Source organism: Patiria miniata, unplaced genomic scaffold (genome assembly GCF_015706575.1).
Source record: "Patiria miniata isolate m_02_andy unplaced genomic scaffold, ASM1570657v1 HiC_scaffold_19, whole genome shotgun sequence".
In the NCBI taxonomy this organism is placed as follows: domain Eukaryota; kingdom Metazoa; phylum Echinodermata; class Asteroidea; order Valvatida; family Asterinidae; genus Patiria; species Patiria miniata.
In genome coordinates, this window is record NW_024037057.1 from 1,313,174 (window position 1) to 1,336,597 (window position 23,424).

The window sequence follows — 23,424 nt, forward strand, 5'->3', positions numbered from 1 at the left end:
AAATCACAGGATTTTTTTTCACTCGTGCGAAAAGGAGCCCTGCTAATTCTCTCGACATTGTGCGCACGGGACGAAAACAGTTTAAATTTTTTTTATATTTTGCATCAAAAAAAAATTATGCTGTATAGCATATGACGATTTTAGAGGCTTCTCTCAAGAAAAAATAAGCAAGAAAATGGCCTGATTGTTTGGATCCCTGTATATTTTCAGTGGATCCGTTTACGCTTCCTCTTCATGGCCCTCATTTGCATACATTAGCATTTTCGGGTAAAAAGGTATATTGATATTGAACCTGATTAAAACTGTTTTTGTAGGCCTATACATTCAGTTCCAGGGACATTTTATGAGGCTCTTGATAATATTGTATGTGGGTTGTGACGTTTTAGGCTTTGAACCACATTACTTCGTCTGTTAACCAGTATTGAGGCCAATCTCACGCATATTCCTACCAGCCCAATATTTGTGCTGGTATTAAGTATCATGCCTGGCTGCACAGTGTCATCAAGTACAACAGATATATTGAAGTACATGTACGTCTACGAACAAAAACATATTTAGTTGCTGTACTCCGGCTTTATACAAACGTGGTTGTTAATTATCAACACTTCTGTTGAGCAACATGTTGTGACTGTCATGCAGTGAGTTTTGTCGAATTTGTTTGGAGGTGTCTCTGTGTGCATTTACTCAGGAATCCTTTGATTACGGTACGTGACAAAAATGATGGTATTCTCTAATGTCATTAACTACAACAATGGGTGTGGGCAACAAGAACACGCATGTACATAATGTTTTGCTTCTTTCAGATATCGGTGTCTGAGTACTGTAGTACTTTTATCTGAATTAGTTTTAGTTACTTATTTCCTGCATCAAACGTTACAATTGTACTATGTCGTGTAAATTCAATTCATCGTGTTGCGTTATTAAGTTTTTTGCATAGGAGCGGCACATGCTTAAAACGTTCAATTTCTGTGAAAGTATTGTTGATTCGAGATGGTAGGCATGGAAAAGAAACGTTTTACGATCATGTAAAGACCTACTATTAGAAAGATGCAAAAGGCAGTTTGTTTGATGTCTGCACAATGGAAATTGTTCGATGTGATCTTAACAAAATCTGTCATTGATCTGACACAACGGCCTCGCTCCTGTCACTAGGGAGGTTTCGCAAGAAAACGGATACGCTTACACTTACGTTTAGCTATCCGTATCCGTTTTTTACTTACGTGTAGCAAGCGAGTTATGTGTGTCGTCTGCACGTTTAGAGGATAGTGAGTGGCGTATGACGTCATAGCTGATGACGTATCCGTCGCACTAAACGTATCCGTTCGCATGCGAAACCTCTCTAAATAATTATTACTGTTTGGACAGGTACTATGGCGAAGAGTATAGGCCGCCTCGCCCGTAGAGGAAGAGGGATTGTGCTTCGAATGCGTCAACATAAACACAAGTTTTGAACAAAACTCTTTAAAGAAGCTACACCTAATCAACAGAAACCCCATTATAATGTGCTTCATATGCCGGACGATGTGTGATTGAGAGAAACGTGAAAAAGGGAACTGAGGGGGGTTGAATGTCTTAACGTTAATGCACTATTATACCCAGTGGCGTAGCCAGGAATTTTTCAGTGGGGGGGGGGGGGGGGCGCTAGGGGGGCTGGAACATTTCATGGGGGGCGTCATGTAGATCAATTATGACATCGCGTTTTCAACTCAATATATACGGCAAAAATCATGTGCCGCTTTTCTGATGATGAAGCCCCGAAAGTGGACGACCCAATTTTCTGCTAGCAGAATTTCAAATTATTTTAGTTGGCCCATCTGTATTTGAAAATGTCGATTTTGTGCTAATAGAAATTGGGATTATACTTTGACGACTCTCTCAGCGGATAAATAATGGGTATTGCAGAAACCAAAATCTTCTATTTTGCGTTGAAGGAAAATAAATTGTGGTTGTGAACAGTTTACATTTGTTTTTTAAAATGGGAAAATTGGGTTGTCCACTATTGGGGCTATATTCTGCAGAATGGAACGGCAGAGCCGGTCTGCTTTTTTCGGCTAAGTTGCTTTTAACTGTAACTGTTTTAATTGCCATGTCCAATCCAAATTTTACAACACATTTATCCCCTCTCCCTCCCCCCCCCCCCCCCATGTGACGTGACCCTTTATTACTTGACATGATTGTATAGGGCGTATATACATGTCAATGTCAAGTGAATTACTCAAATGAGCACGCAGACATGCTTTACGTCTAATACTCCAAGCCCACGTAGGTGCCATTTTCATTTTTGTGGGTGAATAATAATTCTTCATCCTTGGCATATAGGAAACGGCGACATTAATAACGCATGTAATTGCAAATGACGTCATCGTGTGGTAAAATAGAGTGGAGACGCAGAGGCTGGTGTTACCAGTGTCACTAATTAGGAAAGCAGGAATATCACATCCTATTCGGTGAACGGATCCTGATACAACACACACAAAATAATGAGGTATCGGTTGAGAAATGGAGAGAACCAAGTTAAATCCACTAAAAGCTATCGCCGTGGAAGAACAATGACTTTGTTTTATTATCTTTCATTCTTCTGCATCTATCGATGCTACTATGCATCTTTCAAATATGATTCCTTTAGCTGCATATAACTATTAGACAAGAGGGTTGTATTTGTTGACGAGCAATACGGAATGCAGGATTAATCAATAACATTTCATATGCGTCATTTTTTTTCTGAAAGGTGACAAAATAATATTTATTTTATGAGTTACAGTCTTTTCCTAGTTCCGGATATTTCCTAGTTCCGGATCGCTTTAAATAAAAACCTACCTCTTTTGGATTATTCTCTAATTTTTTTTCCGGCGAAGTTCGCTTTAAAAAGGAAAATATGTAAGATTATTTTTTGATTTTTTGCCCAGATTTCCGCCTTTCATTTTGACATGTTTAGACGGTTTGTAAAAAAAAATCACGGGAGCCGCGAATCGACGATAACATTCTCTCTTCGGTACGTCACACAGAACGTGTGATTTGAATATTTATTTCCTATTCAACTGTCGTATAAACTCTTGCATTGAACCGAATAAGGGGAGTCAGGTTGGCGTAGTGGTACTTTCCTCGCCCCCCCCCCCCCCGATCCGCCCTTGAAGCGGCATTAGTTCTTTTGACATCCCGTATTCAAAATCCACCCCTGTGACCCGGGTTCGAATCCCGGCCGGGCCAATATGTGGATTGGGTTTTCAGTCCCTGCCTGATTCTGTGGGTTTTCCCCAGAATATTCTTCTGGGCTTTTTCTCACTTCTCTTTACACGTTTCTTCAGGTTTTCGAGCTTACAGTGCCCAGGGCGCCATTTGGGGAATCCTTGGTTTCAGTACCAGTAATAAATAAATTCAATAAATGAATAAGTTGCATCTCTAATATTTCGTTGGGTTTTTTTTTTGGGGGGGGGGGAGGAGCATGCCCCCCTCCCCCCCCCCCCGATCCGCCCTTGAAGCGGCATTAGTTCTTTTGACATCCCGTATTCAAAATTAAAAGAGCTTAAACGTCGAAAATAATGTTGTAGCTATAGTATCTCCATCACTCAAGGTAAACTGTTAAACCAATGTCACTTGAATTCGTAGATTAATTGAGCCGAAAGCAGACTGAATAATGTTTGCGATCCGGAACTATAGCAATACGACTGTGCTGATCGTTTAAGAAATGTCCTGGGCCTTCACATCCCAACTTGGACTAAAAGCTATGTATGAGTTAGTTGGCTACGACCGGCAGTTTACGCATGTGTCTATGGAAGTTTGCCTCAGCTGCTGTTATTGCTGGCATGAATCCAAGTAACTCGGACTCGGTCTGATTGTTAATCAAAATCCACTTGGTTTTGTCACTTTCGTGTGTTTCTTTTGGATGACAATTCATTTTTTGTTCGTAGTATAGTCCGCAAGGTTGTAATATTTGAACTAATATCTATCTTGTTTGTCTCTAAGGGCCAAGAGGCAGGTTAGGGATAACCCATCAGCCCGCGCCCCACAAGGACTACACGCCATGAGACGGAAAGCCTACGACTCCGTGCTAGCCTCCCTAGGCAGCAATCAACACGACATTCTAGACGAGGATGAGGTTCGATTCCTTCAAGCTGTTGAATTCGGTGATCTGCCTACCACTAGAGCCATGCTCGACAGGCCAGATATCGTCGCCCGCCTGCTGAAATGCACGGATTATAAAGACAGGACTAGCCTAGAGATCGCTACTGAAAATGAACACTTTGATATTGTGGAATACTTGATACGAGTATGTGGTCGACAACTGCCACTACATTGTATCAATGAATCGTTGATGCTAGCTATAAGCAAGGGCTACCTGCGCATTACACAGACTCTTCTTACTCATCCAGTGTTTCAGAAGAGCAAGGATAAGTTCCGCCTCGGCAGTTTGACAAACTACTTTCAGCCGAAAAGTAACTCTAAGTTCGACCAAGACATCAGCCCTATCATGCTAGCTGCACACTGCAATGAAATCGATATCATAAGGTTGTTGCTTCGACGAGGAGATGCCGTGAAGAAACCACACCACTCACTCTGTGAGTGTACATCTTGTCACAACAAACGACTGTATGATCCTTTGAAACATACCCTGGCTGGTATCCATGCATACCGTGCATTAGCCAGCCCAGCCTATATATCGCTTACCAGTCAAGATCCTATCCTCACTGCCTTTCTACTTAGCCAGGAACTTATGCAACTATCCAAAATCGAAAAGGAGTTCAAGGTAAGTTCCAATCTACAGTATGTCCCAACACATTGTCCGTCTAATAACTACAAAACCATGCGATAATTTTGATCGTTTTGGTTGTGCAGATAGTCCTAGTTAAGCCTTGGCCTCAACCATAAGGGTTGCCGATTGTTGAACGTCAGTGATGTTTCATCTCATGATTCTTGGTTTCTCCTTTTGTCTATTATTGATGTTTCATCTCATGATTCCTGGTTCCTCCTTTGTCTATTATTGATGTTTCATCTCATGGTTCCTGGTTCCTCCTTTGTCTATTATTGATGTTTCATCTCATGATTCCTGGTTCCTCCTTTGTCTATTATTGATGTTTCATCTCATGATTCCTGGTTCCTCCTTTGTCTATTATTGATGTTTCATCTCATGATTCCTGGTTCCTCCTTTGTCTATTATTGATGTTTCATCTCATGATTCCTGGTTCCTCCTTTGTCTATTATTGATGTCTCATCTCATGATTCCTGGTTCTCCTTTGTCTATTATTGATGTTTCATCTCATGATTCCTGGTTCCTCCTTTGTCTATTAATGATGTTTCATCTCATGGTTCTTGGTTCCTCTTTTGTCTATTATTGATGTTTCATCTCATGGTTCCTGGTTCCTCCTTTGTCTATTATTGATGTTTCATCTCATGGTTCCTGGTTCCTCCTTTTTCTCATTAATGATGTTTCATCTCATGGTTCTTGGTTCCTCCTTTGTCTATTAATGATGTTTCATCTCATGGTTCCTGGTTCCTCCTTTGTCTATTATTGATGTTTCATCTCATGATTCCTGGTTCCTCCTTTGTCTATTATTGATGTTTCATCTCATGATTCCTGGTTCTTCCTTTGTTTTTTTTTTATGTTTCCACTCGTGATTACTTGTGGAATCATTTTAGTACTTGGGAAAATTCAATCCAATCGATCCGTTATTCGTAACATAGTTTGAACACTTAAGGGTTAGTCTCAACAATTTGAGGTCACGTTTGAGAAGGAGTTGGTATTAAGGAGCGGGCGTTTATCGTGCTTTATGTGATCAAAATATGAACTCGGGTTTGCAAAATTACGAGGGATTCCTCGTCGTGGACATAAAGGAACGCAAAAACCAAAAATATAACCTAGGCTATATTGTTGTAAATCCTCGGTACTTCAGTTGAAAAGCCTTGCAAATGACGAGTGGGGTCAATAGGGAGCTTGCCGCGTTTCATTTCAATATTACCTGGACATCATCTACAATGGCAACTGACAGTCTAAGTACCCTACGGATATTTGCTTCCATCAGCTTTAGTCAAACTACTCAAGTCCAACCAAATTACTTCCGCTTGTCGTTAATCATCTGTAACTCTTCAGTTCAACGGAGTACCATTATCAACATGACTTCATACAACAAAAATGGAACTTCCCATAGCTCTAATTTCAGAAAGGTCTTGATCAAAAGCAAATGAACAGCTGCAGTTGTTACTTGTCAAGAATGGGATTACACCGAAATAATTATTTCAAACATTAGCACCACATATCAACAAGTATGCGTTTTTGCACATGTATGCGTGTGCGTTGGGTATCATTATATTTCACATAGCCGACCTGGATTGTACGTAATCACATGGAGCGAAGGAAAAACATCTTTTTTAGGGAAATAAATATATATAAGAATAATATTGTGAGGATTAAATGTAATTGTATTGCACGCACTTCGATTCATTATTTGGGGGATACATTTTTGGGGGTGACATGTCCGCCTACCCAAATCGCCACCGTGACAATACAAATCGCTTCACGTATTATATACGAATCCTCCTCCTGCAAAAAAACCCACATTTTTTTGGAAACCGATCAAATCGTACACTATTGAAACACATCGCAGAATCCAACATTAGATAAAATAAGTCACATCTACCTAGATGAGTCATGGTCCCAACATAAGCTGGGATCGTTCCAACGGGAGCGTTCTAGTTGGAACACTTTAGTTGGATTTTGGAACGGTGGGACCGATGGTCGAGTTTTGGCGCAATGTATTATAATACTCTGCATGATGGGAAAAGCACGTGTCCTGAGAGGCCCGTTAAACAAATCAGCCATTTCTATATTGAAATCGGATTCGTCACTCGGAGTCCGTTTAGGGCTAGAATTCTAGTATGCACTTCTTTTAATCAAAAGAAAGTGACCGTACTATATCCGATGGGACATATTGTACACGAAAACTCAAAACTTTACATGCTTACGAGACTAATAACTGGTTGTCTAAAATTTAAACAGGATTTAACTGGTCACCCAGACAAGATAGTTTGCCAGACTGACTGGACGCGTGCTCTAACTTGTTAGGTCCCGTTTCGACCCGAACGTCCAATTTGTGTAAAAGTTGTCGTTGCGGGCAGCAAACAAAACACAGTAAATCGTGACGTAATAAACAGGACTCGTATATGCTACTCTGCATCGGGAGTCCTGTTTATTACGTCACGATTTACTGTGTTTTGTTTGCTGCCCGCAACGACGACTTTTACACAAATTGCACGTTCGGGTCGAAACAGGCATAACAGGACTTGAAACACAGCTCTCAAAAGTACCTTTTGTACTCATTTTATGACAGAAACAATAGTCGTTTTTATTTCATCACACCTTAGGCTACATATACCCGAAAAATGACAGAAATGTCTTCGAGCATTCCACAACCTCTTTAAATGACGAATTGTTTAGTCAGGATGCATCTTACCTTTTTGACATCCTAATGATCTCGTCAGCCCGGCTTTTTATCAGTTGTACTGTCCATGTATGGGTGTGGCATCCGGGGTTTTCAAATTCAGTTGCTAATTCTCCAGCGAGCGAAACAAATCGGCCACTGTAGTTAAAATAATTAACTACGATTTAGATTTTGAAATTAGATATTTAATAAGGTTTGAAGTTTCTCAATCTTAATTATTGGTGCATAACAATCTTACAGTAATTGGGAAAAACATTTTGATAACCAAACACAAATGTAAAGATTGTGATAATAAAAACCAGCCTGGCGCAGTACAGTGAAACATTGAAGGATTAAATGTGAGGAGAAATGGAAATTTCAATCAAGCCAGGAAATCAGTCACCTGTTTGATGAGATATCGCGCGTGGTTTACCATTGCGAGCGCTCTTACAGCATGGGAAAACATGTACCATGATTGCAATACGTAATAAAAGAACTAAATCCAATATTTCAATTTACATTTCCCCGCCCAAAATGCCGTAATAAATAGATGGCGAAAGTATTCTTTTGCATAATCCTGAATCATATGACACTGTATTAACTTCGATGGCCATTATAGAATGTGATAATTTTATGTTATTTTTTTATTTTTGGGGTCATAACGTTGAGTATCTTTTCTGAAATGAGACTATAGTCTCCTTTGGATATAGTTTCCTTAAGATATTGATATTTTTTTCTTTTAAAGTGTAGGTAATGGTGATGATTGGAACAATGAACTTCCAACTCCATTATTATATCAGTTGGATTGAAGCGACTGTACATGTATGTGACAGCCTCCCTCCTATAAGAAAATAGTTATTATTACGAGGATTTCAGTGTGTTCCAAGTCCAACAACAGAATAGTCTACACAACCATGTTTGTTGCTACACCACAATCAAACGCAGCCGCTGGACGAGACTGATGTCAAGTGTTTTAAAAAAAAAAATCTGAAATTCAGAAGGACATTCAAGCTTAAAGCTTGGATTGGATGCATGTATACCTGAACGTGTCTTCATCAAGCGCGTATGCATCAATCCTCTCCCGGTCCTTCGTGTTATCGATCGCTTGCAGGATTATAATGTCCAAGGTAAATTTAATAGTTACCGTAAACATTTAAAGCGGCGTTCGTTGCTCATGTTTACACAAGCCTGGTCTGACCGATTTGCAGTATGTCATCAACCTGAATGGTGACGTTAGACGAGATGATACAACAACGGCATCCAGACAATTATAAGTGAATCAGAAATTATCAAATAATCCTTGGACAAAATATGTGACTACTACTAGGCTGATTCTGGTACATGTACGCAGTGCTTTGCATGTCAGCCTGCGTGGTGGTTCGTACATACTGTACATGTACCATACGTGTACGTCAGTGACACCTTAAATATTTGGTACAGAATTTGGAAATGTTTAGCGTATGGATTCAGTGCTTAATTTGGACATGTTTTCCCTTTACTGTGATAGGGGAATTGTGTCCCCTTCCGATTTTTTAAAAATAAAAACAGCAGGACGATACTTTTAAACCCAATCGATTTTAGCGGTAGGCTACCGATCTGAGACCTAATCTATATTCTACCTACCTTAATAATGCCAACCCTATAGGTTTTGCACTTAAAAAAAGTGTATTAATGCTGAAAAGGGGCGTGGTTAAACTACATGACGTCATGTGTATAGTACCGTACATATCTGCATAATGTTGGGAAAAGGTGTCAATATATAGAAAGACGAGTTATACAATTGCAATCGTGTCACTGTTTTCTCAAGTTATTACTTTCCCAACATTATGCAGATATGTGCGGTATTATACACATGACGTCATGTGTTTTAACCACGCCCCTTTTGAGCATTAATACACTTTTTAAAATGCAAAACCTACAGGGTTGGCATTATCCATGTACCTTGTATTGCAAGTACCATAACAAATCGTAACAGCACACCGTTTAACAGTTAGCCTACAAAATGCAATGTACAACTAGAAAGCACTCAGAGAGCGCAAACCTTCGTCAAGGCTAAACAATTCCCATATTGTCAGTACACCAAAAAGAAATACTCGCATAAATTGTGAGGAATCCTTTAAAAAAAATACTGGATCCAGACCCAGTTCCGGAGTACTTCCAAAATCTAATTTAATTTTAACGCAAATCCGTCCATAACTTTTTGAGCTATCTTGTTAACAGACAAACCAAACAACCAACCAACAAACAAACTAACCAAATCCGATGAAACATGACCTCCTTTGCAGAGAAATAATACCCAAACCGGCATTGTTTGAGAATCCGTTTCATTTCACCGCAGAATGAGTACAGAGATCTTGGCAAGCAATGCAAAAAGTACGCATCGGATCTACTGGACATGTGCCAAAATTCGCAGGAAGTCCGTACCATTCTCAACCAGAGGGGTAACACCATGGAGGGCTTTGCTCCAGCCGACTCTGAAGAACAGATAGATGGTGACTTGGACCTGGAGACAGACACTAACGACAATGATTTGGCCAGATTACGCCTTGCTATCAAGTACTACCAGAAACAGGTAAATTTTGGTCAACTAGAAGGTCTAAATGAACATCGAATAAAAACAATACCGCAGATATGTTTAAACGGCCATATTATGTCCATGGCTCTTGAATAAGAATTGTGGTTCTTTTTCATCAGGCCTTCGTGTCTACATAATCTTCTCATCTGCATATTATCAGGCTGTCTTTTCTCATCAAATAGAACATGCTCTGTATTATGTACTGTAGAATTACCCATGCAGAGTACAGATAGAACATTTCTAAACTTCTTCCAATCCAAACAATTTCAGTTCAAAACTAGCGGGTGTAGAAATTGGTAGGGGTGTAACGATTCCAGGTGCGGATCCAGGATTCAGGATCCAGGGGGCGACGGTCAGGCAGTCAGATACAGATAATAACCCCTGTAGAATGTCATCTGCTTTATTATTGCCATAATTATTATAACTGTTTTGGTGTCAGGCCAGGGGGGATTCCCGTTCCCCTCCCCCTCTTGATCTGCGCCTGGATTCACCGATGCATAGATAATCGCGATAAGAAAATGCCGTGATACGGCATCGCGATGCGAAAATGCGTATCGTGAGTCTTGTGATGACGACTAGTGAATCACCCCACTTACAAATCTGATGGGAAAAAAAGCAAGATTTTAAAAAGGAGGCATCGTTTCTTAGTGTCACAATAATTGCAACCTTAACATGACGCCGAAAACCATTCCAACTGCCCGCCCGGCCTCCCGATGGAACGCATCCCGATGTCACAGTAAATTTGAAAACCCAAGGAAATTGTACGTGAAAGCGGCCGATTTTATTCTAGCCGGGCATACCTAACGTATCGGCCTGACACGCTTTGCCAAATTCCCGATACGTTTGAAATCCACTGAAGCGCAATCGATATGCTTCCCATTTTCCTTGGCCCAAAAAAAATCCCAAGGATGTCTGATAATTGTGTCTCAAACTTATCAATCAATTTATAACCCATATTCACATATTAAAATATATAACGAACGTTTACCGATCAACGGAGAGTTCTTGTGTATTACAATCACCAACCGCTCTGACTGCATGCATATGCATTTTGGAGAAGGGGTGTACGTGCTCTATCAGAACATTTGCCAACTTTAACAACGTTTCAAAATCGCAAATACATTTTCCAAATCAAGGCAATAACATTTTTGTGGTCACACATTGGTTTATAAATGTCCACTTATTTTCAGCTGCGGGATAGCAGCTCAACAAATCATCATGTCTCTCCGATAGTCAGTTAGTCGGTCTATCAGTCGGTCGGTCCGTCGGTCGGTCCGTCGGTCGTTTTTTTTTTTTTTTACTCAAAACATGACATGGCACAATCACATGACTCATGCATAAACCACACGCATTCGTTGGCCCGCAGCTTCCGAGATCCGATCGAGTTCGTTTGGTAAGGAATTTGTATAATCTGTTCCATGAAGCTATATAATAACAAGTGCGAGTGCACAATAAGCTCTGGCCGTGTTGCAAGAAGTCTCGATCAAAATGATACCTGTCAGAGCTCAAAAATGCGACGCCAAAAAATGCGACGTCGATGGCACATAATGGAACACCATACTTTTGGTCAATTTTCGGGACCGACAAACAGACCTTCCGACTGACCGATCGACAGACCACCATGTGACATGTACATAAGAAGTTCCTGCCAGAGCTCAAAAATATGAAGTGGTTATAGACAAACCCCTGAAATCTCCTGTTGAGAAGAAATAGGAGAGTTAATATGCATCATGAAACCCCTTAGGAAGTAAGAAAAAAGTTATCAGAACCTCTAAGCTGGTAGAAAATAGGTGGTAGCAATTGGTACTCCCTAGGAGGATAGAAAAAAGTGAGAGTGCACAATAACCTCTGGCCGTGTTGCAAGAAGTGTTGCAGGAAAGTCTTGCATGAAATCGATCAAAACGATCCCTGCCAGAGCTGAAAAGTGCGACGCTGAGAAATGCGACGCCGATGGCACATAATTATGAAACACCATACTTTTGGTCAATTTTCGGGGACAGACAGACAAACAGACAGACAGACCAACCACCAAGTGACATGTACAAGCTCCTGCCAAAGCTTAAAAAAGCTTAGAGGCACCCCTGAAGAAATAAATGGATTATTCCTCTCAGGCTCTCTTATTTTCTTCGGACGAAGAAATGCGAAATCGAGATTAAAATGTATATATGTATTAAAATGAATGTTCCTTTTTTTTTTAATTGAAATAAGTGAATTTAGCCCTGCTTGGTGCTGAAAAAGGGAACTGATTTGCATTCAATAAAGAAAAAATCAGTGGTTCAAGAGTTTGCCTTTTGTAGACACGAAGCACTTTTTCAGTGGTGAAACATTTGCGACTAAGAATGAGCTTGAAAAATGAATATTTTAACTGTTATCAAACCCATCGTACTCTACCATCGTACTCTACGACAGGGGTGTTGGCCTTCTTAAACAAGACCCGGCAGCGAATTTTCTTTCCCAAACTACATCCGCATACATGGTTGTTTAGCGCCCTATACGATACTTTTATGACACGCACGCAGGTATATAATTATTTTTTCCCCGACAAATTGGCAAGCAGTGCGATAGCGGGGTAGCGGATTCGAACCGCCGTTTTGTACCCGATTTTGTTTCCTTTTCTAACCTGAGGCTTCGGAGGATTTTTTTTTTAAGGGAAATAATGTCTATTATAAGATGGAATTTTGCGTCGGGGCGATATAAATCAAACAATGTCCGAATTTCATTACGTTCGAATTCATGTTTTTTTTCCTAATTTTATTATTTTCTTCTCATGTTTTTAGAAAAGTCCAAAACGCCATAGCGTACACATTGTGCGGATGTCGTTTGGGAGGGAAAAAATCGCGACCCGGCAGCAAATTTTCTTTTCTCAAACGACATCCGCATACATGGCTGTTTAGCGCCCTCTACGATACTTTTTTGATACGCACGCATGTGTATAAAAATTATTTGCTTCCCCACGTTTTGGCGAGCAGTGCGACAGCTCAGTCGATATATAGGGTAGGATTTTGCAAAACGCCATAGCGTACACCCACATGTGGATGTCGTTCGGGAGAAAAAAATTCGCGACCCGGCATCTGTGTCAACGTACCGACATGACCGAAAGGATAACAGTGCAATGTACTAAGTACTGAACTGTCTGAACATGTACTGGTACATGTACTGGTACATGTATATCACACATTTGGATATTCACTTATCATTAACATAAACAAACTTCTACATACATGTTTGAACTATTGCGTGTTCTTTTATTTATAATCATGAAAACAACTTCATACAAGCAGACAACTTTCAAATGGGAGCTGGATAAACCAATATTCGACCAAGACTGCAGAGTCCATATTATATTAAGTATCAAAAGCAAGAAAACACAAAAATCGACACCAAAATGACGGACTCGATTCTATATATATAGAATCCGTCATTTTGGTGGCGATTTTTGTATTTTTCTATTTTCTCTAGGCTCTAGCTCTCTTGTAAAAGATGCCAATTGCAAGGTCATGTGTTCTTGGTATGTAGGGGATATTTACGGGGCAAGGGTGCATGCGTTTGCCCACTTTTTGAAAATCATGAATTTTGTTCTAAATGATGCAGACGGTTCACACCAGTGTTGTAGTCGAGACCGGATAGTCCGAGACCGAGACCAAGACCGAGACCTGAAGCTGCGAGACCGAGACCGAGACCGAGACCAGTCCCTTCAAGGCGGACCGAGACCGAGACCGAAATGGTCCGAGACCAAGACCGAGACCGAGACCGCGGATAATAAATAACAATAATCTAAATAAACAACAAGACACTAATTACAGCTGAACAGTCTGTCCTTGAGATGTTGATGTTCATGGGGATGTGAAGGAAGTGATTGAAAGTTAGGAATCACTTGTTTGTTTCTTGTTCCTCTGTCATTTACCTCTGAAGAAGACCTGGCTAAGGCTGAAATGTAATGCCACTTTATTTTTGTTTAATGTCAATAACGTTACATATACTATAGAAGATCGATGAACCATATTTGCCAGCACCCGATTTCATCAAACTCTTCGTAACTTACGATGCATCGCAGCGCTGCGACGCGTCGTATCTCTACGATGCGTCGCAGCTGCGACGGGTCCTGCGATCCATTTCACTAAACACGTCGTAAGTGCGACGCGTCGTAGGTGTATTTATAGCACAACTCGGTGACTGTTTTATGTCTTTAGTCAGCGTACAGTAAATAGTCGTCTGATATTCAACAAAGAGTCGTCGGATCTCAGCTCGAAATTTGTTAAAACGTAAAACAAAATGGCGGCCGTGCGATGCAATTTTGAAGGAAAACAAGCTCTCATTGGACTGTATAGCTACTTTGAAATTTCAACTCTAATATTCCGGTCTAATTCATAATTATTCAATGAATTTTGTATTTACAACTGTACACACATTGCCTCGGTATTATAATCTCGTTAATGTAATGTTTGTGGCATAAAACTGGCTTAGAAATGACTCTTCTTATTTTGCGACGACCACTAGACACGTCGTAACTTGCGACGTGTTTTAAGCCGTTGTCAAGGAACTTACGACGCGTTCAACACATCGCAACTATAGTGAAATGGAAGATACGACGCGTCGCGAGTTGCGACGTGTTACACGTCGTAACTTGAGTTGCGACGCATCGCAGCGCTTCGTGAAATCGGGTGTCTATCTTCTGTTCATCTGCCCGCCGTCATCATCGTCATAAGCCTTTTAGAGAATATGGCCGACACAATAGAAGGGCGCTGTAACAAACTGAATGTGGTGGGCGAGACGCACTTTTAGGATGCATGGCTCAGTGCGCACGCCTCTCTGTGTTTTGTACCGTGCCAGCGTATCGCTCGCATCGGCTACTTTGCCGGGCAATTTACTTGAATATTTTAGTGACAAGTACGACATTGCCAAAATTCTAATCGCTTATTGTGATGGCCGTAAACAGCATATAGCGATTAATGAAACAAAAGTCTTCTCGACTCATGCAAACGCAATTGACATTTAGGAAGGAGACGAGGCAGGCAATAAGACTCTATTTCTGTGTGACCATGGCATTAGCTCAATTTGTGTTTATCACAGATGAAAAGATGAATACATGGCGAGTCAAAAAGAAAGTGACCGTATGATAAAAAAAATGGCACGCTCCATTTTGTAAAAAATATAATTGGGATAAAGAACATGTTATTGAGTAGTAACTGTGAACATTTCACGTAATTTGCATACTATTCCCAAGTCGTGTCTATTTTAATAAAGAGATCACAAAATTCAGCTGTCCACCACTAATACCAATTTAACGGTCTACGAATTGATGAATATCAATTAATAAATATAATAAAAAAAAAACGTTTTCCCGCCTCCACGAATAAAGGAAAAATTGAAAAGGAAAATCGAAAAAAAATCACCAATATTTCTAGGGAAAAAGAGTTGAATTGTTCCCCATATTCAAAATACAAAATCTGACGGTAAAAATAATGTTTTAGTCTTGGTTCATAAGATTTAAATCTCAGTTGTACTTGGAATCAATGAGGATGGCTATAAAGTGCTTGTTTCAACATATCATCCCACAATAAAAACGAGAAATAAGAAGAGGAGCAATGGTTATTGGACTATGCCTCACTCACTAGAAAGTGAAGAGAGACATGTCCATTAGCATCACACTGCAGTCACATTTTCCCTAAACTGATTCTTTACTTATCCCTAAAAGGGCCGGGGCGGAATCCGCCCCCCCCCCCCCCCCCCCACTTTTTGGCTGGTCTCGACTCGAGACCAGCCAAAATATCGAGACCAAAGGGGACCGAGACCGAGACCACAGCTCCCGAGACCGAGACCGAGACCGAGACCGAGACCGGCAAAAAGTGGTCTCGAGACCGAGACCGAGACCGGTCTCGAGACCTACAACACTGGTTCACACCACAATGAACTTCAAAACAGACATTTTATAAGGAACGTATTATTCTTTATAATTTTCAGGACTCTGAATGTGTATCATATTGCAATTAATTGTTTGCTTTTGGTCCTATAGTTCGTGGCCCATCCTCATTGTCAGCATCAGCTAGCTACCATGTGGTATGATGGCTTCCCTGGATGGAGGCAGAGCGGATTTCTCTACAAGATTCTCTTGACTCTACTCATTCCTCTGTGCTTACCATTCCTCGCAGTCATCTACTGGGTGGCACCTTATTGCAAGGTCAATATTTAGTTCCCAAAATAATGTCTGCCATTAGTTTAAACGTTAGTTTTGTTAAGCTTGGTTTACGCTTCTCCGTACATTTACTAGGGCCTTCTTATCAGAGCAACGTGACATTTTATGTATTTGGAACCGAATGGCACTTAAAAATAAGTACAAAGTGCCACTTCAAAGGTTTTCGACTTTAATTACAAATTGAGTCGAGGACATCTAAAATGAATACGAAGATTTTGCATATTCAACTCATTATGTATTTCCAAATCGCATACCGAATGTGATAATCCCCTGTTTAATACTGTGAAAAATTAACTTTGTCGTGCTTTGCACGTGTCATGTCGATAAAATCACAACCGCTTTCACCTTTTTATGATAATCTCTGAATTGCATTAATGCACTCAAGATAATATCTTCAAAATCTTCAAACCCTGTTGATTACGCTGTAAGCCTGGGTTTTTTTTAATGCATTTAATGTATATATGTATCATACAAATCGCCAGAGCTAAAGGAGAAGAGCTCTGTGACTATATACAATCTGACAGCTGTTGGATATCTCAAACCATTGGTTATCATAAAGGACTAGCTGGATATAGGTTGATTGATATATCAAAAGTAGCAATAAAGCTGTTTTCCTCTTCTGTTTTTCAGCTGAGTCGGATTGTCAGCACCCCTCTGGTCAAGTTTATCACCCACACAGCCAGCTACCTTGTCTTTCTCATCTTCATCTTCCTAGAATCCACGCTAGTAGAGACTTATGAGAGTCCAGGAAACATTCAGAATTCTAGGAACTTCAGGACCAGTGTAAACCGCTCCATAAATGCCAGCCCAAACGGATCCTGTGCGAAAATCTTCAATGCTTCATTAATTGCTGATACAAAAAACATATTCCCTGTGCGTTTTTCCTCTTTCACGATTTTTGAGTGGATTATCATCTTGTTTGTCGTAGGTAAGTGATAGCGAATAATTATATTCCAAAGGTCCGAGTGTTTTTTTTTTAAGTTTAGCGATATATCTCTGTGACTGGACAATACACGCAGTAAAGTCAATCTCAATCATTCACGTTAATTGGGGGCGACGGTTGCCTCCATAATAATTGCCCATTTGCATGAAAACTATCGTCAACTACAGTTGACGCCTACAATGATTTCCAGAAATCACACATTAAAACGCTATTACGTCGTACACGACAAGCCTGTGACCTTTCAAGATCGATTCACCTTTACTTCTTGTAACACGTCTACAGATCGTGTTTGTTCCTAAAACGGTTTTTCACTGCGTGCATGAAACACGACAATGAATTGCTGTGCAAAAGCAGCGAGTGTTGCATAGTATTTCGGACAATTCATGTTTGGAGTATATAAGTTTTTTAAAATGCTAATAACAGACACATGTACGATACTTATATTTGGCGCATTCAAGCGACATATTATGTTTCCTCCTTTTACTTGTAGCTTTTGGCAAAATTTAACATTTTTTCTTACATTAATAAGTAAATGAGGCGGTTACTTTAACTTCACTAGATTTTTATCAAAAAAATGTATTATTTATTTCATAGCAGTATCACAATGCAGTTACTGGAGTGTTGCTAATACGAATTTTATTGAGTGTTGGCGCAAGGTAACATTGTAATATGTACACCTATGTCTATGATGTCTTGTATGGGAATATGAACAGACATAAATATGATTGACAGCACGCGGTGTTTAGAACAAAATCTGTCCGTCAATTAAGCTTGTTTTCGATGAATGGTGGTACATGTGTATACGTTTACGTTATTAGCAAAATAATAATCAAGTGTTAACTGCCATTCACATACAATTTTAATAATGATTTTCATCGAGTCTACAAGAACGAAAAGTACAAAAAAAAATCCTTTTGATAACGCTACAAAATAAACAACATAGAGACATATATACGTTAATACCCCGGATCGAGATATCATGGCATCGGCTTCGGTCTTAGGCCTATTTCAAAAGATTTTTTTTGACAATTATGGGCAACATGCAATTATTTAAAGAATGCACTAATGTGTGAGTTTAATATTCTTTGAAATTTCAAAAGCATGCATGTAAATAAGGAAGAAAGAAATTGTCCACGTCGGCCTATGAGGCTATGAACGTTTCCAAACTTTGTCGTGTTTGTATTCTCCAAATCATCAATTTGGCTCCGTTCCAAAACATCAATCCCTTCGCTCTCAAAAAGAAATGTGGTGTACGTGACATGGATACATGCCAAGTCTGATTTGAAGCATGATGCATCACGCGTGTGTGTTAATGCTGACAACAGATTACCAACATCCTTTCCCTTCACAGGCACATTATGGGCGGAGATTAAGCAGATATGGGAGGAGGGATATCGCCGCTACTTAGCCTCGATATGGAACTGGTTGGATATTGCTATGCTGAATTTTTACATGACGTCATTTTCGCTGAAGTTTTGTAGTTACCACAAATCAAGCATCGCCATTGGATTTTTCGTGAATGACCCCGATGATGCGTGTGATCAAGTTATCATGGGGGACCCGGAGGCTGCACAAATGAATTACTTCGTTAGAGGAGGTATGTACAGAACTCTTCAAAGTATCAATAACGTCATCTGTCCTGATATTAACCTTACCAGCAATTTACATAGTCTAATCGCGTTTCGATAGTTTATATTTAAACTGTAGGCATTGACTTATCTTTTCTTTATTTCAGTGTCTTTTTATAGGAGGGATCATGATGACTGGGCAGGTCAAATGCCCCTCTTGCCCCTACTGCGGCCAGGCTTGCGATGCTCATGTTAATAACACTGATAAGTAAATATGACATTCATGTGGTTATTGCTGTCTCTGTTTTGATGCAGATCGCCACGTGTGGAATGATGACGATCCTATTTTATTAGCTGAAGCTCTGTTTGCCATTGCCAATGTTCTGAGCTTCAGTCGTATGTCCTACGTCCTGCCAGTCAGTGAATTCCTAGGACCGTTGCAGATATCTCTAGGCCGCATGCTGGGTGATATCGTAAGGTTTGGTGTTGTCTTTGGAGTAGTCTTTATGGCTTTCTTCTGTTCCCTGTACAACTTGTACTGGTCTTATGAACCTGAGCAGGACGAGGATGGCTGTGCAGTTAAGAAGGCCGGCTTTGGATTTGGCACGTGAGTATGATGTTTCGCAGATTTTGATACATACAATTTTTTTTTAATCAGAGGTCGTAATATTTTTTAAGAGATCTATATGGTGGCAGAACACAATCACATATCGTGGTTCGTAAGGTAAGGGTTGCCATGCCGTACATAAATTGATTGCTTAAAATCCAAATACTTATTTCTTTCTTATTTATTACGTATTTGCCAGGTTTGACCACACCTTCCTCACACTGTTTTGGGCATTGTTTGGCCTGGCGCAACCCGATGACCCCAATATCCCCAATAGTCAAGCCTATGGGCAGAATGGACATCGGTTGACAGCTTTCGTTGGGACTTTATTGTTCAGTGTGTACTTCGTGGTCATGGGTCTTGTCATGCTCAACATGCTGATTGCAATGATGAGCAATTCATTCCAGGAAATTGAGGTAAGAAATTGCTTTTATTTCATGGCATGAGTAATTCTGATGACGGTGGAAACACCCGGCCCGCCCACATTATTTGACTTTATTTTTTTTCTACCATGCACGTAATTCTTGAAGCGTAGCCCAAGCTTACACTCAGAATGTTTTAATTTGCGACAATTAAGGGGTAAGTGTGAAGTCTATTGCTGACACGTTGGATCGTGGTTGTTTGCGTTGGCGCTATGTATTGGTGGCCTTAAGTTTGCGTAAATGGTATCGGGGTTAGCAGCAGCCCCCGAAATGGCACATTGACGTCCTTATGTACGTGTATATAAGGACGTCAATGTGCCCAATATAAATAGGCGGTTTCTTCATTAGATTTGTGGAAGTGTTTTATGGTTATTCAATGTTTTGATAGCTGTGTTGATACATGTACGTTGTAAATTAAACTTTCGTTAAGGCCTTGTCGCCGTGACGACCAACCATAGTTGCCATACAGTCACCGGTTAATACTGTGACGTAGAGAAACAAAGGGTTGTGTGGGAAAGTCTTTTCTCCGAAGTTAAAATATTATGGTCAGTCAACAGTTTTTTTTATGAATCAGATTTTGTTTGGCCATGCAGTGTTGCATTTAATCGTTTTAATGAGCAAGATACAGTAGGCTACATGTCAAATGTAAATTTAAGCTATCCAAAAATGTAGAGACATTAACTTGCTATATACATACTATTATTTTGAGCACAGAGCGACCAAGACGTGGAGTGGAAATTCGCCCGATCACAGCTCTGGTTGTCATACTTCGAGAGAGGAGCCACACTACCCATCCCGTTCAACCTCATACCTAGCCCCAAGAGTTTTCTCTATGCGTACAGATGGTTACGTCGGCAAGTCAAAAACTACAAGAAGAAGAAGGAACAGAACCAGAGTACGAGGACAACCATGCCCATGAGTGACCGGGTGAGTGTGTTCATGTAAGCTTTGAAAATGGAACGATAGTCCTGTCGCAGCGCATAGAAACCAAGAACTGTCAATGGTTATTATACAGGGTGTTTTAAATGACAGGATTTAACTCGTCATCGAGAAAAGATCATTCTCCATGGCAACAAGATAGAACAAACTATCTTGACAAGATGACAGCTGGCTGAAGACACAATGTGAACCTTTCGTCACTTGGTCACGGATTTCAAAGTGAGGCTACTACACCTCATTGTTGTTTAATAGAACAAACTCGTAAAACAATTTTGTATGTTTCCTGTTTAATTGAAACGCTGAAGTAGTCTGTGATTGTTCGGAAAATAATATGAGTGTCCTTAATCCCTGACAGCGTAATGGCGTATTTAACATCATGAACCAATCAGAGCTGAGACGCAGTGAGAGTATACACGAGGTGAGATTGTGTCATTGATATGAACGTGTTCGTATATAATAAGGGAGAAAGTGCAATTCAAAGTATGCAGCATACCACGTCAACATGCAGAATCAACGCCTCATAGGTCCGATGCCTCATAATTTGGACTTATGAGGCGTCAGACTTATGAGGCATATATTCCGCCGCATAGGTCCGACGCCTCATGTCCGACGCCTCATAAATTTCGGACTTATGAGGCGTCGGACCTATGAGGCGTCGGACTTATGAGCGGACTCCGTCCACTAGGCTATGTGTTAAATGTATATGCAGTGCCTTAGCAACAAACAGCTATACATTAGGCTTTGTAATGACAGTCAGATTTAACTTTAGTTTTTTTGTGGTGTATAATATGTGGTAGTTTTGAACTTCAAAATTGTGGAAATTGCCGGTCATTTTGAAATTTCTTCAAGTTTGTGGTTGGCAGCTGTGATGATGCCCCTCTTCAGTGCACCTGATGAAACAGTTGTAGCTATACGAAAGCTTATGCACACTTGCACTCTAATTAGTCATTTAAAGTGCTACCTTACTTTTATATATTCAAGTTTGTGGACATTGCAGGCACGATATTGGCTACTGACTCTTTGATCCGTTTGTTTGTAGAGCACCATGAAGGGTGTTGTCAGGAGGTATCTCTTCAAGCTTCAACGTGAAAAGGAAAATGACGAAGTCAATGAAGGTAAGCGTAATGCTAGCTTTCACTAAGGACTTATATTATGGTCTATGCAAAGTATCCGAATGAAAACACGATGCTTTATTAATTTTTACGTGTTTAACTTATCGTCACTTATTGTACCAAAAGCTGTCGTAGCATGACTGTTAGTTTCATGGAATTGAATTGAAGGCAATTAGGCCTAACATGCGTCCGAGATGAAATCAGAGATTTTGAATATAATATACGTTTAAAATGCGTAATGTCAGTTGAATGATTATGATGAACAAATTGGATGGGATATCCCTTTACGATGTTATATATTAATGTGATATGTGGCATGCTAACGCAAAGCTTAAACACGGTATAGAAAACTCGAATTCTTGTTGGTACTTATGGCTGAAATATTTCTTTCCGACCTTACTTGACGCAGGCGAACTTGATGAAATAAAGAATGATATATCCAGTCTTCGTTTTGAGTTGATGGAGCAGCTCCGTAAAGACCCCAAGTCACCGGTCACTCCTGCCCCTGTCCAGCCAGCTGATGTACACCTACAGGAAAATGCCGTCAAATCAATGAGCTTTCACATAGCATGCGTCGAGAACAAAGTGGAGAATCTGATTGAGCAGATGGAATCATTTCGGAAGGACCTACTAACGGCCGTGAGTGGCAAGCCGCCTGTACCATCACGCATCCAGTACATTTGAAGACAGTATTGTTCATAATGATTCCACTTGGAACGTAATTTGACTGATCTGGAGCAAGAATTCCCAATCGTTCCATTTCACCCCTCGATCTGCCGACAGGATTAACCTCAGCCATAGTATTCTGTCTAATCCACATGTAGATCAAATGCGAGGCTGTACTTGGATTTTTGAGTAGCTTCTATAGTTATAGGTTTGAAACTAACTATATACATGTACAGAAACTATATTCATGTGACATTAGATTTCCTTGCAGCTGCAGGCGCTGATTCTTCCTATTTGATCTGGAAATCAGCGCCAGTCTATAAACGTCGTGTAAAATCGGCGAAATCTCCACAATGCCGCCTTAAACTTTAATCATAGAGTTACTGATTTATTTAAAGGGAATGTACATTTGCTTTTGCTGCAATTTTCAGAAATATATGAATTTGGAGGATCAGTATGTTATAGCAAATATTGTTAAAATGACTTGTTTCACGTTTTGGGCTTGTAGATGCTGGAAAAACCAAGAAAACCAATCATGTTCTAATAGTCTGGTTCCCTGACCTCACTTAAGATGAATCAGAGCAATTTATAGACTTTGGGGAATTGTAAGGTCAGAGAATCAGTCTAGCAGGCTTGTACCCCTTCACAGGTCTGTAATCAATTGCAAAGAAAATGCGGAATAACAAATTAGGAAAAATTAGGAGCAGCGTTTTAAAAAAAAGCCATGGCAGTTTTCTCCAACGCTGGTCGGCCGACAGCGTTGGAAAAATACCATTTTTCTTGAAAATGTCAGCACACCAGGAGCCACGATTTTACAGGTTGTTTTATACTGTCATAATTCCCTAACAATCTAGTAAGATTTTTCGTGATAATTTGATCATTTCGTTTTGTGATGTTTGCAAATGTTGTATCTTCCCTTTAACAGATAGAGTTTTGTATTTCAAAATTGATGTATTCATTACTTTGTTAAATCTTTCTATTTTATGT

The 23,424-nt window shown here is 40.1% G+C and overlaps 1 protein-coding gene across 1 annotated transcript; it reads left to right on the forward strand.

The window, feature by feature from the left end:
• Positions 1–525: 525 nt before the first annotated feature.
• Positions 526–22,875, forward strand: LOC119725281 (short transient receptor potential channel 3-like). The gene is made up of 12 exons (XM_038196647.1): positions 526–704; positions 3,964–4,744; positions 9,751–9,984; positions 16,001–16,165; positions 16,811–17,108; positions 18,475–18,720; positions 19,007–19,298; positions 19,498–19,714; positions 20,435–20,647; positions 21,015–21,077; positions 21,699–21,774; positions 22,181–22,875. Exons 2-12 carry the CDS (start codon positions 4,022–4,024, stop codon positions 22,453–22,455), a joined length of 2,802 nt encoding a protein of 933 aa, XP_038052575.1. The 5' UTR covers positions 526–704; positions 3,964–4,021; the 3' UTR covers positions 22,456–22,875.
• The last annotated feature ends 549 nt before the right edge of the window (positions 22,876–23,424 follow it).